General features: G+C 35.4%; 2 protein-coding genes across 2 annotated transcripts; both read right to left on the bottom strand.

The window, feature by feature from the left end:
• Window positions 1-4,015: 4,015 nt before the first annotated feature.
• Window positions 4,016-7,329, bottom strand: LOC109159230 (prosaposin-like). Its single transcript, XM_019307319.1, has 6 exons — window positions 7,138-7,329; window positions 6,435-6,548; window positions 5,653-5,825; window positions 4,950-5,147; window positions 4,548-4,607; window positions 4,016-4,370 (listed from the first exon to the last, which is right to left on the bottom strand). Exons 2-6 carry the CDS (start codon window positions 6,541-6,543, stop codon window positions 4,206-4,208), a joined length of 705 nt encoding a protein of 234 aa, XP_019162864.1. The 5' UTR covers window positions 6,544-6,548; window positions 7,138-7,329; the 3' UTR covers window positions 4,016-4,205.
• A 934-nt stretch (window positions 7,330-8,263) lies between these two features.
• Window positions 8,264-10,965, bottom strand: LOC109159329 (WEB family protein At2g38370-like). The gene is made up of 2 exons (XM_019307458.1): window positions 10,509-10,965; window positions 8,264-10,203 (listed from the first exon to the last, which is right to left on the bottom strand). The coding sequence occupies exons 1-2, from the start codon at window positions 10,761-10,763 to the stop codon at window positions 8,569-8,571; spliced, it is 1,890 nt and encodes a 629-aa protein (XP_019163003.1). The 5' UTR covers window positions 10,764-10,965; the 3' UTR covers window positions 8,264-8,568.
• Window positions 10,966-16,463: the final 5,498 nt, after the last annotated feature.

The raw sequence follows: 16,463 nt of genomic DNA, 5'->3' as shown, positions 1-16,463 counted from the left end.
TTGAATGTATGCTCTGAAGCATACCTTGTGACTATTTGATAATTTTTCACAAGAAAGTATCAAAAACTACAATATATGTAATAGAGCCAGTAACATTCAAAAAAAAAAATAAATTAATTTAGATTCTCCATAATTAACCAAACAAATTTTTTCAAAAAAAAAAAAAAAAAAAAAACAGACAAATAAAAAATGTCAATATAAGCAGTCTTATCAGAATTCGAACTTGAAAGTATACTTTATAGTTACTAATCATTTTGGCCCCACTAATATGAGAAGATGATAATGAGATGTTACTCTAAAAGTGGATTGATTTTCTTGCTTAAAGAATTGGCCATATTCAAGATAAGAATTCACTTCTGGCCTGATTGATATTACAATATGATAATGATTAATGCTAATCTAATTGAATTATTAAAAGTGGAAGGATTTTCCAATTTTTAAATATGTTTCGATTTGAAACCGTGAATTAGATCTCTATATTTGCTACTACATTCTAAAATCCAAAATATGAATAATTCAACACTGTAAAAGTACTGTATATTTATTTTTTATTAAAATGAAAAAGTATTGTATTTAATTATTTACTATATATATATATATATATATATATATATATATATATATATATATATATATATATATATGTATGTATGTATGTATGTATGTATGTATGTATGTATGTATGTATGTATGATGGATATATTATAGGATGACCTGAGAGCATGGAGCAAGAACGGGCCCCGGGGCGATGATACGTGCCCAATCCGTCCGTCTCGGCAAGGCCGCGACATGAGGTCTTAGCAGCCCGCCTAGGCCGCGTTGCCCGATCTCTGAACCGGGCGAGGCCAAAGCAGGAGACAACCGTTCCCCGGACTTAGGTGGGCAGTTAGGAGGTCTATGACTTGTATAAAAGGCCCCTCTTTTGTCCAATTAAGACATCTCCACTACGATTGTCCTAATCAAACACTGTAATAGCCTATTTGCAATCTTTAATACAACACTCGGTCCCGGCGACCTTACGACATCTTTTTATCCGTTTTATCTATCCTTATCATATATACGTTTGTTGTCGAGTTTACTAATTTGGGCTACCTCAGATTAATTAAATCCATAAATATATATAAACAATGACATTTTTGTATAACCACAAATTTATGTATTAAAAATGTCAAAATTTCTTTATGTTTACAATAGTAAGCATTGTGCATTTTTATTATCATTTTTTTTTGAAATATAAATATATTGTATACGCATTATATTGGAACATCACAAAATAGACAAACACATATAAATATGTTTAAGGAGTTAATACCCAAAATAGTCCATCGACTATGTCGTAATTACCAATTTGGTCCTCGACTATCATTCTTACCCAATTAAGTCCTCAACTATACAATTTTTACCCAATTTAGTCCTTTGTCAATTTGACTGTTTGTTGACTGTCAAAAGTGGAAATAAAGTTGTAATTTTACAAGTTTTCTCCTTCCTCCTCATTTAGCAGCGTCAAACCATGTAGCAATAAGCTCCGGTTGAGTTCTAAACCTGTCAGTATCGAAGTAGTGGTTATGCATCGGATAGCCCATGAATTTGATTTCCAACGATTTTTTGACGATCGAAATCTGATCGGAGTGTATTGCTGCATGGTTTGGCGCTGCTAAATGGAGAGGAAGGAGAAATCTTGTAAAATTATAATTTTATCCCAACTTTTGACAGTCAACAAACAGTCAAATTAATACAGAGGACTAAATTGGGTAAGAATTGTATAGTTGAGGACTAAATTGGGTAAGAATTGTATAGTTGAGGACTTAATTGAGTAAAAGCTACATAGTTGAGGACTTAATTGGGTAAGAATGGTAGTTGAGGACCAAATTGGTATTTATGGCATAGTCGAGGGACCATTTTGGGTATTAACTCTATGTTTAAGTGAGAACAAGGCTTCCCATAAAAAAATGTGAAATAAATCAAATAATATCAACTACCTATTTGAGATTATTGGATGAACAATGGTTAAAAATATGTGAAAGAACTACAATGATAATTTTGATTATTATGAACTTTTAATATTCACGGATAAGCTTGACAATACATCCGTTAATAATTAATAATGCATTCAAGATTTAAAAAGAGTTTACCCAAATTTGTTGCATTGTTACATATTAGTGCAACTTATCGTGCATCAAACTTGTGTGCACATTTAAAACCTATAATAATTACAAAAGTGTTACCACATTTTTAATTTTTCATGCACACCATGTTTTTAATTTTTTTTTTCCTTATTTTTCAGCATCTGATCAACTTAGATTAGTAGATTGTTGTTGTTGTTGTTCTTTTTCGAGAAGTAAAAGTGGAGTTTACCTCCAAATTAAAACATTTTTTTTGAATGGAAAAGATTAACTTTCATTAATATAAATGTAAATTTTTTAAAATTAGACAAATAAACATGAGAATCAAATTTTAAAATGATGTTCAAATTTAAAAGTGGTAAATCATATCAAATATTTCTTATAGCATCCCAATGTAGATAATGGAAGATAGGAAGTCCAACTCAACCTTCTCTTTCTTTCATAGCACTCCAAATGACAATATTTTACAATATTTGATTTTTGTACTTGAACTAAATATTGTCACGTTTATAAAAAAAAAATGCAAGAATCCACATTTATCATGCACGATGTGCCCAATAGACGCCATGCATAGCACAGGTTAGTTGTCTGTCACTTTTCCTTCTTTTTATCTTTTTTTTTTTTTTTTTTTTTTTTTTTTTTTTAAATTCTTCTAGGATGTAAAAATAGACTTTTCCTCCGAACAATTGAAATTTATTATTCAAAATAAGATTATAATTTCATTCCAAACACCCCTCATTATAAATTAGCAAGTGATGAATAGATAAGCTCTTGCAAAGAGATAGGCTTAGTTTGCACAAATATAATGCTACAAAATTTACAAATTGGTTATGGAGATAAGGATGAATAAATTTTTAAATGGGATTATTTTTTTAGTGTTAAAAATAAATAAATAAGTTTTAAATATGAGGAATCAAAGTGGGTGTGATGACGCTCAAATTTGTAAGTGTCGTTTTACATACAGATGGATCCAAATTGGAAATAAAATTGGAGCATTCGAACATGCTTTTGTTTTGATTGGTTTTCCAATCATAGTCCAACATCCAGAGGGACAAAGTAGCAAATAAAGAAGTCTTATCCTTATTATCATTTTATTCCTTGTCTCTAGTGCAAAGAAACCAATCTTAGATGTATATCTATGATCATATATGGGGTGGGGAATATTAAATATTTTGTTTGTACCAATCGTATAAGATTTGTGTGATTACATTATAATTAATAGTTTAAATCAGTTGATTATTCTTTTTATTTTTAATATGTATAGTTATTATTATAGGATAGAGATTCAAATGAACTTACAATATATTTTGTGCATTGGAAAATCAATTAAAATGCATCTATAGAGATGCAGAACAAGGTGACTGATGATTGAGTCGAGATTTTAAGAGATTACTTCCTTATGTTTTTAGGCAATCAATTTGTAATTAATGTGCACACTTTATGGGATCTGTTTTTCTTAATTAAGGTCGAGTACCAAAAATAATCTCTAAGTTGTATAAACACCATAGAAAGACTTATAAAAAAATATATATACTCAAAACAGTAACAGCATCCTTTTCTTATTACACTTTATTATTTTCCTTGATTTCTAACCGGTTATGTTGGCCCATCTTCAACCGCCTTGGTCGTAAAACCAACCCGGAAATAGGACTAAGTATATGTTGGTTGTTCTATGGGTGATCCCCTCCCATTCTAAAAAATATGATGGTTTGTTGATTGAAGGACTCAAATGGGAAAATCTTAATAAATGTTTAAGAAGTTTCTTACTTTAATAAGAATCTTAAACATCACAAAATTCATATTTTTAGATTTCTTCAAAGAATATCACTAACATTCTATTTCATCCCATCATGTCAAGTGGAATGGAAGTTGAAGAATGTAATCAGCAGCAATGTCCAAGAAGTATTGTGAATCTTGATAAGAAAGATTATTGTATTGTACACAGAGAGATGTACTGGTATGAACACTTTACACACATAATATGAATCTTCTTCGCGTTTATACACCACACCAGGAGGCGAAGAAGCAAACAATAGTTTACAGTGTTGGCTGTTAAGGGTACTATGGGGAAGCTTTGGTTTTCTAAGATGCAGAATGCATCGAGGCGTCTGTCACTGGCAACGCCTGTTCTACTACGGCTGCAGGGGAATCACAGGCATGGAGAATGGTGCACACGTCGTTTGCTTCTAGGAACTGCTCGGCGTTGACGAGGATGACGGGAGCATATTCGAAAACCAGTTTCTTACACTGCAAAAGTTGTTATGACACGTGATTAATAAAGCGCAACTTGTCAACAACACACTTCTTAGACGTCTATTCTCCTGGATGGTTTACTTCGGTTCCAAGCACTTTCTATGATCATAACTATCAGGATGCATGAAACTGAAAACGTAAAATGGTTACAGATGGTTCTCGGTTCCTCACCTTTTGGGCATAGTTCTTGGCTGAATCACATGCCTTCAGGAGCAGTTCGAGTATCTCTAACTGAAAATTACAAGAAAACGACTTCAAAATCTTGTGAGTGGATATAACCAGCGTATGTATATGTGTACACAAATGGTGCATCTAGTACTTAAACGAAGGAGTTTTCTTCTAATGCAAAAGCTCACTTGAATGATAAACAAAATCTCATGAACATGCACACAAGTGAAAATTTGAACTTCCATATGGAGTCATAAGAAAGTCAAGCAGGTGCTGTTTATCACTTATAAGTTCAAAATAATAATAATAATAATGACAGGAAGAACCGTCATGAATCATGATGCAGACTTGTTAACTAATAAGAACTGGATCGCGGGTTAGATATATATAACCCAGACAGCGTACCTGAGTGTCGGGATCTTTCAACTTCACTAACACCTCGGATACAGCATAATGGCATAAATTGCAGGTATTGTTAGAAACTTGCTGAGAAATGAAAGCAACTTTTTGACATAGGGCAACTTCTTGACAGAATTGTTGAGGCTGTATTGATGAGAGCTCTAAGAAGAAAAGAGGGCCATAATAATTCACCAATGTGACGCACTGCAAACATAAATTCGAAGAACTAAGTAACATTAATTTCAGTTCATAACTGCAACAAGAACACATATACAAGTAGCATATCAATGGTCGTGAATTTTAAATCCTTAGCCATCGTACAAAGCTCGTATCAGGAGTCGTTTTCTAATTTCTACTGCCTACACAACAGACACTTACCACGGTAAAGAAGGGTATGCTTTCAATAAGTACACATTTTCTTCATGTGTCATCTTGTATTAAAAACATCTTACTGCAATCCCGTGTGTGATTCAATCATAAGAGTTCATTGTTTTACTCAATTATTGATTTCAGATTTAACTTTAAACATATTGTTGCGATTTGAGACTTCAATTCTTATGTGAGAGATTGGATACCAGAATGAAATCATTCCCTCGTTATTCGTCCATCTCTAGGAACTCAGTAGAAAAATATACAGTAACCTTGAATGATATCATTTCAAAATAAAAGATGCATACTTAATAAACAGTTAATGCTCGAGCACAAATACCTGCTGCTTGTATGCACGCAGCTTAGAGCAAGACTTAAGAAGGAGACCAATAATCTCTTCTTGAGTCTTGTTATTTTTCAGGTAAGTGAGTGCCTGACTTGTAAATTCTTCGCACATGGTGCAAACTATATCATTTCCCTTGGCTACTTTTACAGCTTGAACTTCTTGTCTCTCTGCATGTCGGTCAAGCAAGAATTAATGTATTTCTACTATTTATATATGACAATTACATTTCACTAAGATCACTCGAGAAAAATGTATAATCTAATAAAGTATGCATTGGAAAGGCAAAAAGAAGGGAGGCAATCAAAATCCAGATCTTGCTAATGTTTGGTCAAAGAAATTAGTATAAACTTTTTTGTAGGATCATGTTTTCATTTAGACAGATAAAGGGTAGGCTGGCAGGCATAAACAAACAAATCTTCAACGAATGATTTTTAAGTTGAATGGGAAAGACCTAAATATGTTTTAAAAATAGGAGTACCGAAGAATAATACAGAGGATACAGCAATGTTCATTACGAACTTTCAGGTCTCCATGAGATGATAAGGTGTTTTTCAACGAAGAACTGTAGTAGTTGTTTTCCACTTGATAACAAAACCATAGAGATACCTTATGGACAAGCGGCCAGATTAAGGCCAGAACTTATGATCATTCTAGATAAAAGGACCAGCTAATTTCATACTTGTTTCATTATAACTGTGAAAGTTTTCCCATAACCTTACAAGCACTGATAACCATATCAAATCACAGATCGCAAATCTCAAGAATTCAAGAGCTACCTGGAATATCTACAGTTTGTGTACTAAGGACAGAGCTCGCCAAATCTCTGGCACTACAGCACCAGCTAGCACCTAGTATGACAAGAACTAAGCAAACCTTCATATCCATGCTGCCTGAACAGAAAAGGAAAACCACTTCAGTTAACCCGATAACCAAAAAAAAAAAAAAACCACGAAAAAGAGGAATTCTTAAATGGCTGGTCCTTCACTTTTCAAATTTAATTTTCTAGAGGAATTAAGGATCTCGTGGATAGATCGGTACCAATCTGCAGCTTACTTCTACAGTTCTACCGAATCAATTTATCCATGATGCTAAAACTCAAACAAGCTTAGGCTTTTCAAGATTTGTCGCCTTGAACTAAGTAATTCGATCACAGTCTGGAGTTGAAACATCAGAATTTCCAGTATGATTAAGTAAGGACTCAAATATTTTCAAGTCAAATATATGAGCAGGAAGAAATCAAAATCCGAATCTTGCTAATGGTTGACCTAAAATAATTTTGAGAACTTATGACGATCACCTCCTCCCATCTCCCTAAAACTCAAATTCATAAAATCAGTTCACCATCAACAGAAAGATCATAGCCTTATCGAAAGTTTGAAATATTTAAACAAGATGAAACAGGCAAATAAGAAGCCATCAAATCTGTCCATCTGTGCAAGTATTGAGGGTAAAGATGCATATCTGCAGAAAAGATTATACCTGCGAAAAGGTTGGGGAGAAGGAGAGAGACGACTGAGGCTTTCTTCAGCTTCAAAGAATAAACGCAATTATTATCTGCTCGTTGGCTTTATCCGTTGGGGAAGCCTCCTCCTTCTGCTCTCACTTTACCAGCGTAGACTACCAACTTGTAGGAGCATTCAATCTGCATTAATCTTGTCACAAATTCTACCACAATTTTTTTTTTTTTTTTTTTTTATTGAGCTCAAAACTTCAATTTTTTTATTTTTTTATTTGGAGGAAAAGGGTCAAATAAATTCCTATCTGGAAAGTCAGTTAGGTCTTTAAACTTTTAAAAAGTACAATTACACTATTTAACATATAAAATTGAACCAATGAAACCTTCTCTTGTAATTGGCGACCGGCGACGGTTTATCTTCGTCTCCGGTAGAAACGAAGGAAAGGGGTGGGCGATGACCACCCGGCGTTTTATTTTTGTTTTTTTTTTTTTTAAATTTTAATGTTTAAAGTTTATTATTAAAAATTATTAAAAATGCTAACTTACCTTCTATGTAAAATTGAATCAATGAAACACTCTCTGCTAGTTGGCAACTGGCAACGATTTGTCTTCGTCTCAGGTGGAAACGAAGGAAAGGGGTGGTCGTCTGGGTTTGTCTTCGTCTCCGACTGGAACGAAGGAAAGGGGAGACGAAACGAAGGAAAGGGGTGGCCGACGACCACCCGGCGTTTTTTTTGTTTTCTTCAAAATTTGTATTTTTAAAGTTTATTATTAAAAATGTCAACTCACCATCTACATAATTAAGAAAGGGGTGGCCAACATATACAGCTTGAACCTTAGACTTTCTACATAAAATAGCAACCGGATACCATTGGACCACACGGTCCTTTGGTTATTATTTTTTGATTTACTCTATGATGTTCCGTCTTTAATGTGATGAATGTCACGGTTGACATAGTATTTAAATGTGGAGTATAGAATCAAATTTCTATAATAATATAATAATTATGGAGTATAAAATCAAATCTCTATAATAATATCATACCAAATAGTGAGAATAACTATTGTTTATTAATAAAGAAAATGTAACATGACTTTGTACATTCATTGTATCTTATGGGATTGGAGAATCAAGTGGGATGAGATAACTTGTAGAATTAGCAATCCAATAAAAATCCAAAGATTCATTGTCTGGACTGGGGATATGATACATACAGCTAACAAACACAGATTACATAAATGGAAGAATCCCAATCCTAGATTAAACAACATAGTAAGTAAACTAATTTCAACATAATTACATAAATAATGGAATTAGCAATCCAACAATACAATCCTAGATTAAACAACCATAGTAAGTAACTAGAGTCTCAGGATAATTACAGACACTGGGCATCATGCATTAGAAAGGAAATCCATTTTCCACCACAGATGGTTCAATCACCTGTTCTCTTTTACACACTGCGGCATCTATAACTTGGGGTTTGCTTCTTCTTCTTGCTTTGTTTTGTCACGAGAAGAGAGATGCGTGAGAAACCGAACTTCTTTCTCTTTGCTGGGGGTTGCTGCTGCTTATGAGCATTCTCCTTGTCGTCTTTTGAATTGGTGACGCTGCTGCTGTTTGTCTTACCGAGCATTTGAGCCAGTGACACTTTCCGCTTTCCACTGCTCTTTTCTGCCAGAATCCCATTTTCAAATTCTTCGGCTAGTTGCAGCTTCCTGCTCAGTATTTGACCTATCGAAAGGGATGATTTCAAAACTGGTTTTGCCTCGTCAGTAATGAGAGTGAGACCATTCACATCAAGGAGCTGAGAATCTTTACGGTGTTGAGTTGAGTAAGCGTTCTTGAACTTGGTTGAGTTTTGTATAGAACGTCTTCTTTGACCACCACGTTCAGACCTCCACTTGCGCAGGGCTTCTTCCACTTCCAGCTTACTCCTATTTGCTGCCTCCACTCTACTCAGTGCTTCTTCTAACGCCTTCTTGCTGGTTTTAACTTCTTCTGTGGCTTCCTCCACTTTCTTTAAGATTTCTGTTGTTGAGACATTTGCTTCATCGACTAGAAGTGTTGCATCTATGACTCTCCTCTTGCAAGATTCTTCTGCGTCTCGAGCTTTGGAGGTCAAAGATGAGTATTCCTCAAAGCTAAGGGTTATGCCCTCCTCGGGTTTTCTTTTCAAAGCTGTAAATGAGTTCTCCGTGTTCGACAGGGCTTTGATCTCCGCAAGAGCAACAGCCTCGGAAGCTCTAGCTGCTTCTTTCATCTTTTTGGCCGCAACCAACCTGATCTCAGCAGTCTTAATTCTCGTCTTTGTTTGCTCAATCTCAAGCATAGCCCTCAGAACCTCAGACTTTGCAGCCTCTCCAATGTTCTTACACTGGTCTGTCTCGGAACTCAACCTCTGAAGTTCCCTCGTGACATCCATGTAATCACAAGAACCATCTTCACAATCTTTCACCACCTGCAATTTCTGCTTGGTTTGGTTTATCTCTTCCTCAAGAGATGAAACTTTCGCAGTATTTGAAGATAGCCTCTGTCGAGTCTTTTCCAGAAAGACTCTCTCTTTCTCGATTTTCTTGTTGTATGATTCAACCGTAGCACGAATTTCTGCAAGGTCATTGGTAGTCCTGCTTAAGTTCAGCTTAGCCTGCTTCAACTCCAATAAAACCGGCACTGATACAAACTGCAGGCCAGAATCAACGACCCCTGGAGCTGAAGAAACACACATATCAGAATCACCATTAGCATTCTCATCACTTTCCTTCTCCCCCAACTCGAATGCAGCATCTGATTTCTTAGCTCCAGAATCTGTATCAAGAGAATCACCGGTTTTTCTTCCATCGATTCCATCACCATCCTTCTTCTCATCTAACTCAAACGCAACATCTAACTTAGCTTCAGAGTCTGCATTATGCGAATCGCTGAGCTTAGATGCCTCCTGCAACTTTACTTTTAGCTCTTCCACAACATGCTTGGTGCTTTCTAATTCTTTTAGGACATCAAATGTTTCCAATTCTTTGGCAATCAGATCCTTTTCCAACTGGGCAGCTTGTTCCTCCACTTTTGCAATATCAAACTCCTCAGCACCCTAGATTTATCCAGCAAATATATATACAATCAAAGAATTTTTGAGGGAATAAACACCCAACAAGGCAACAATAGTCATGCAAAATATGAAGTGGGATTCAACCTAAACTACCTAGGCTAAACTCTAAAGGTCCTCAAAAGCAGTTCTTTTTTACAAACATGTGGCAGACAGTCCAAAGAAAATTTGCTGCTCTACATATATACTGCAATAAATAAATTTCTGATACTTGGAAAACATTAAGTGAAAAATATACAAGCAAAGCAAAGAAAAAGCTTCAATGCCGGAGTTTAGAGAGAGAGAGAGACCTGAGGGGAGTTGGTGGAGCGTTTTTGGGAGGCGGGTCTCCAGAAACCGATTCCGCCGAATCGAGAAGCGGCCTCCTTGACAGACTCGAAGGGGGCGGAGGTGTCGATCTCCGCCCTGGAAGCCGGCGTCTTCTGCTCCTCCGGTGAAAGCAGGGGGTGAGAAGTAGCAGCAGGGCGCAATGTGGGATCCGAGTGAAGCCCATTTTGGGGGTTGGGTCCAGTGGGATCGGAAACATCATGTACAACAGTGTCCATGAGAGCGAAGAGCTAAGATAAAGTGAAGACAAGAGGAAAAACAAAGAATGCGATGAGGAAGAAGAAGAAGACAACAGAAAATGGTGTGGACTGTGGAGTGAAGTAGGGAGCTAAGGCCTAATGGGGGGCCGGGCGGCGGTGGACCGTTGGGTATTGGGCAGTGTACCGTTGGAGAATTCCCGTAAAAGACCCACTCCCACTATTTAAAAAAAAAAAAAAACTTTTTCATTCAGTAGACCACAAATCACTTGATATATTAGTCAAATTAGTTTGATTACACGAATTTGACTTGTTTAATGACTTAATTGTAATTTTTTGAATTGAATATTCGAATTACATTTTTATGCGTAGTAAAGTAACTATTTTGAACTTTTTCTCAATTATAATATTATAATATAGTTTGCAATATAAACAAAATATGTTTTTGACTCGTGTTGTTGTAACAAAAGTTAATTGTACTTAATAAATATTACTATTAATGACAATCATAATTCATAAATAATTAAAGTTGATTGTACTTAGTAAATATTACTATTAATGACAATCATAATTCATAAATAATTAATGTTTGTTTGCAAATCACATCGTAATAAATAATTACTCCGTAGATCCCTGTAATTAATTAGTGTGTGTGTCATATAATAATTAAGGTAAGGTATGAAATGGAGAAAGATGTGTTTCCGACCACGCGAGACATTACAAATCATTTGCCTTTTTGTGGCTTCCCAACGGTTAGATGCTTTCCCCTTTTGTCCTCTCCTTTATTTTACGGAGCCCTCAGCTCCGGGCAAATTATTATGTGGACGTGAGTCCATCTAGACCAAGATTCAAAAATTCACAATCTATATACTTAACGTTCATAATTTTTATATATTGAATGTTCACCAAATGTTTACAATTTTTATATATTAATGTTCACAATTTACATACTGAATATTCACAATTTAAATTAGAGTTAATACCCAAAATTATCATCGACTATAGTGGTTTTTCTCAATTTCGTCTTAAACGACTTTGGTGACCTAATATAGTCCCAGACTTTTGTGTTTCGCTCAATTTAGTCCACCATTTGTTATTCCGTCAAATTGGTGTTAAATAAAGGGACAATTCAATAATATCAATATTGACCTCTTCTTTACTTTCAACCTGCGAAGTGAGAAATCTCTATTTCTTACACGAATTACACCCAGAGTTATTCTCAGACCTACGAATCAAATTTTATATTCGCAGCTTTAGAAGTGATTCGTAAAAAAAGAGGAATTTCGCACTTCACATGTCTATGAATAAAGAGATGCCAATATTAAAATGACTGAATTGTCTATTTATTTAACAACAAATGGACAGAATAACAAATGGGGGACTAAATTGCGCAAAAACACAAAAATGGGGACGAAATTGAGTAAAAACACAAAACTCTGGGACTACATTAAGTCACCAAAGTCGTTTAGGACAAAATTGAGAAAAATCACTATAGTCGAAGTGGTATTAACTCATTTAAATTATAAACATTCAGTATGTAAATTATTTACATTCTATATATAATTTGTATATTTTAACACTGGTTCACCTTGCAAGATGTACCCGGGTCCATGGGCATAACTATTGTCAGCTCCGTATTGTTAAGAAGAACTTAGAATGATGAAGCTGGCACTCAACTCGCCAATTATAAAGGCAGTATTTTTGTTCCTAAGCCCAGACCGCTCAGGCCCAATTACATTACAATTTAGCCCAATTACAACTTCATTACTAATCCGGTCGAGCCCATCTAGACAACGACCGAACTACAGCTTAGGGCATCCACCACGAACCATAACTATCTGCGGAGTCTAAATTATATATGACACATCACACATCATCTCTTGAGAATTCATATCTCCTCTATCTTCAACAACAACCTTCTAATTCTAAATATCCTACAACCAAATATTCTCATTTCTCCACCCTCCTCATGTGCCTACCAAGTACCATGCATCCTCCATAAAGATCACACAAAACGTTTTTCTTTCTAAATATCTTTGATGAGTGGGGTAGGGTGATATGTTTCAGTAGTTAGACTACGCGTCACGGGTCTATGGTTAATCGAAGAAGAAGGTGATTTACCTATGGTGGCTGATTATTATATATTATAGAATAAGGGAGGAGAAGTCAGGGAAGAAACTTTCTTTGATTTTATTCAATACCAACTTAACTTGGCAGATATATAGGAGTTACAATCAAAGATATAAGGAAATAATATTCTAAAAACTGCTAAACTAAATATGAAGGAAATCCTTAATAAAAAGGAAACAATATAACTAAACTAGTAAATGAAACAATATAACTAATTTGATCTCTAGGTAGTGTGAACTAGTTGGGCAGCAGGATTTGTAATGTATCATAGGGTGCTCGAGTAGTCAGCCCTAGACTCAGGCAGAGTGCTTGGTTGTTAACCCTCGACATTGAGCAGAGCGAAAGAGTGGATGCGGATGGAGAAATCATGTTCACGTTTAAGGGGAGCATTATGCATTTTTGGGGTGTTAATGGTCGAGATTCGCAAGAAGATTATTGTATTTTTTTTTTTTACTTACTTTCTTTAAGTATTCGATCCAATTGGTTGTGTTCGCTTAGCGATGACGGTCCAAATTAAAGGCCATGAAATCAACAATCTTAATACAACAAAGCATCGACATTTACAAATTTTCTCTCTCAATATACAACATCCAAACATTGTGTAAATTAGTATCCCGGATGGGATTTCACAAATTGGGATGCCCTTAGCTCCATAGCATACCCAATTTGCAGCATATATATACAATTACACAATTTGACATGTAGTGTATACTGCTTATGGTGATCTCATCTCCTACCATGGATGGTGCTTTCTCAACTGTCATGCTATCATTGCTCCTTTGACTCTTTACACCACAACTATTTTTCCCACTTTGCTCCACTTTTTTTTCCCACATATATATATGCATATATTTCCAAAACAAGACAAGCATATAACACCAATTAATTAATTAGGCTGAGGAGGAATAACGAAATGAAATCTTTATTTTATTAAGGAATGAGTTTTTTAATTAAAGAGGTAATCAAAACTTATAGTAATGTTTTAAAAAGTTGTCAACCAAACAATAACAATAACAATGACTTTAATACCCATTCCTGATAGCTAAATTTGTCAACCAAACATACCCTTACACGAGTTCTGGTGCATGTGTCGGTAAGTAGTCAGTATATAAACCTTAAAAACGTCAATGGACCACGTACAGATACAAAGGAGGTGAAAAATCTTTGTCTTTTTGTATTTTTATATATATTTGCAGTGAGCACAATTAATAATAAGTCACAACTACTCCTAGAATTATAGCGACCTGCTTTAATTTGAGCATGGTCCATGCTCTTGTGCACCCATGTGTAGTCTTAGAATAATAATTTTGCTTCAATTTTTGTTCTTATTCTTAACTTCAACACGTGTCGACACCCAACACATAAATATTCATTATGCCATCATAATTTGGTTGTTGCAATAACTCAAGGTGAGTTCCGAAGCTATCGATTTAACGTCTCTATGAATGACCAGTTTCATGAGTTACGTTACAGGAATTTTATTCTTCTTACAAACTATGATGCCTTATAATATTCAATTGTCATATTGGATTTTGTCTATTATAAAATTGATCAGTACAATTATCTATTTATATGAACAAATTAAATTTTTTTCAATACTTATTATTTCATTCAATTCCCAAAATTCGAAGTTGAAGTAACGCTTAATTGAGAGATATTGCGTTGTTTACACTCAAATCACGAATTGCATATCCTGAATAATAATAAATGTTTGATCATCATTGCATATAATACTTATTTCATCGTATAACTTACATTCAAAACTACTTCAAATATATAATACTTATTCTCATCCATATATACTCATCATTATTGTACATTGAACTATTAGGTGACTATGTGAGTAACTTTTCTCATGAAAGGACTATCATAAATTAATTATTTATGAATCATTATATATCAAATCTTTCACATCAAATACTATATTATTTTGGCGTTTACAAAAATTCAAATAACTTCATGTCCACCACATATACGTACCCTCACGTAATAATTGTTCTTTCCAATTATTGTAAATTTTTCTCAGTTACCTAAAAAAAAATAGTGTATGATTGATGTTCGAAAATTAAAAGGATTAAAACGCGGTGATTTAAAATTAGAAAAAAAAAATGTAAATGAAACGGTGATGTTAATATCTATCATATCCAGTTTTATACAGTCTACCGAGTAGCGTAAAAACTGTACGGGATTTAAGCAAGAATTTGTTAGGTGATTTTCACGAGGACGATGGAGGACCCAATCGCCATTTAAGACTGCCATATATACATCTCCACCTTGCTACTTGCCTCTCCAATCTCTCTCTTCTCATCTCTCAGCTCCTTCAATTCTCTGAATTATTCAAAGTTTTCAGACGGACGGACGGCGGCGGTGATTGGTACGGTGATGATGAGTTGCAGAGGCGGCGCTGACTCTCACCAGAATAATGTCAGGGAAAAGTCGTTCAGAATCAGGCACGACGACCTCAAGTTGTTCTCCAGGTTTCTTTCCCGGCAAGAAACCTCCAATCGTTCCTCTTTCAGGGTTTACTACGGGGATGTTTCCGTGCCGTTTGTCTGGGAGTCCCAACCGGGAACTCCCAAACACAGATTCGCCGAGGACGGGGCCGCGCTCCGCCCTCCGCTCACTCCTCCTCCTTCTTACTACTGTAATTCCAAAATGACGGTGCCCGGAGCTCTGGCCAGGAAGAAAAAGGTGCTCCCGGGATCCATTCTTGTACGAACTTTGCTCACCAAGGTGAGTCTCCGGAGAACCAAATCAGCCGCTGCCGCCACCGCACCGTCACTCTCCCTCTCGCCGTCTTCCTCCTCCTCCTCCCTCTCCTCGTTCTCCGCCACGGCCACGCCTTCCAGCTTCAGCAGCCGGCGAGGGCGGCGGTTTTCCGGCTCCGGCTCCTCCTTCGATAAGGGCATTGAAGACATTGCCAAGGCGGAGCCGTCGGCGGCGTGCTGCGGTATCATCGACATGGAGCGGAGTATCATCGTGAAGAAGGTTCTGTCCTCCATTGTTGGCCGCCGCCAAAACCTTAATTAGTTCGTCTTTCAACTGTAATTTTCACATGATTATGTCCTTAATTTTTGTTTGTGTTTGAATCCTAATCTTTAGAACATGATGATTGCTCAGCTAGTCAGCTCAACGTTAATTCTCTTTGAGTTCATGAATGTAAATCTACTTGTTTGCTTTACTGATCGATTAGTTGACGATTTGCATCATATATTAATTTTGGTATCTATTAACTGTGGATCAAATTAATAATTTCAGTATAATCAAATAACTATTTTAATAATTAACTTTTCGCAGAAATTGGTACATGTGAGGATTGAAATGGTCCCTAGCAAAATTATCAATTTGGTTGTTTAACGAAAAAATGAATGATCAAATTGGTTAAGATTTTTGAAGTTGAATGACTTAATTGATTTAAAAAATAATCAATGACTAAATAGGTAATTTTGCTATAATTAATGGATATTTTAGTAATTAACTCTAAATTATTTGATGACAATTTGGTACCCAAAATATCAATAAAATTTATGTTCGTTGTCATTATGTTTAGACACATGGTACAATATAATAAATAAAATTTATGTTGTCATT

The sequence above is a fragment of the Ipomoea nil genome, unplaced genomic scaffold (genome assembly GCF_001879475.1).
Source record: "Ipomoea nil cultivar Tokyo-kokei standard unplaced genomic scaffold, Asagao_1.1 scaffold2826, whole genome shotgun sequence".
Classification (NCBI taxonomy): Eukaryota; Viridiplantae; Streptophyta; class Magnoliopsida; order Solanales; family Convolvulaceae; genus Ipomoea; species Ipomoea nil.
Note: the sequence above shows the minus strand (reverse complement) of the source record. Positions and strands in the feature narration are given on the sequence as shown.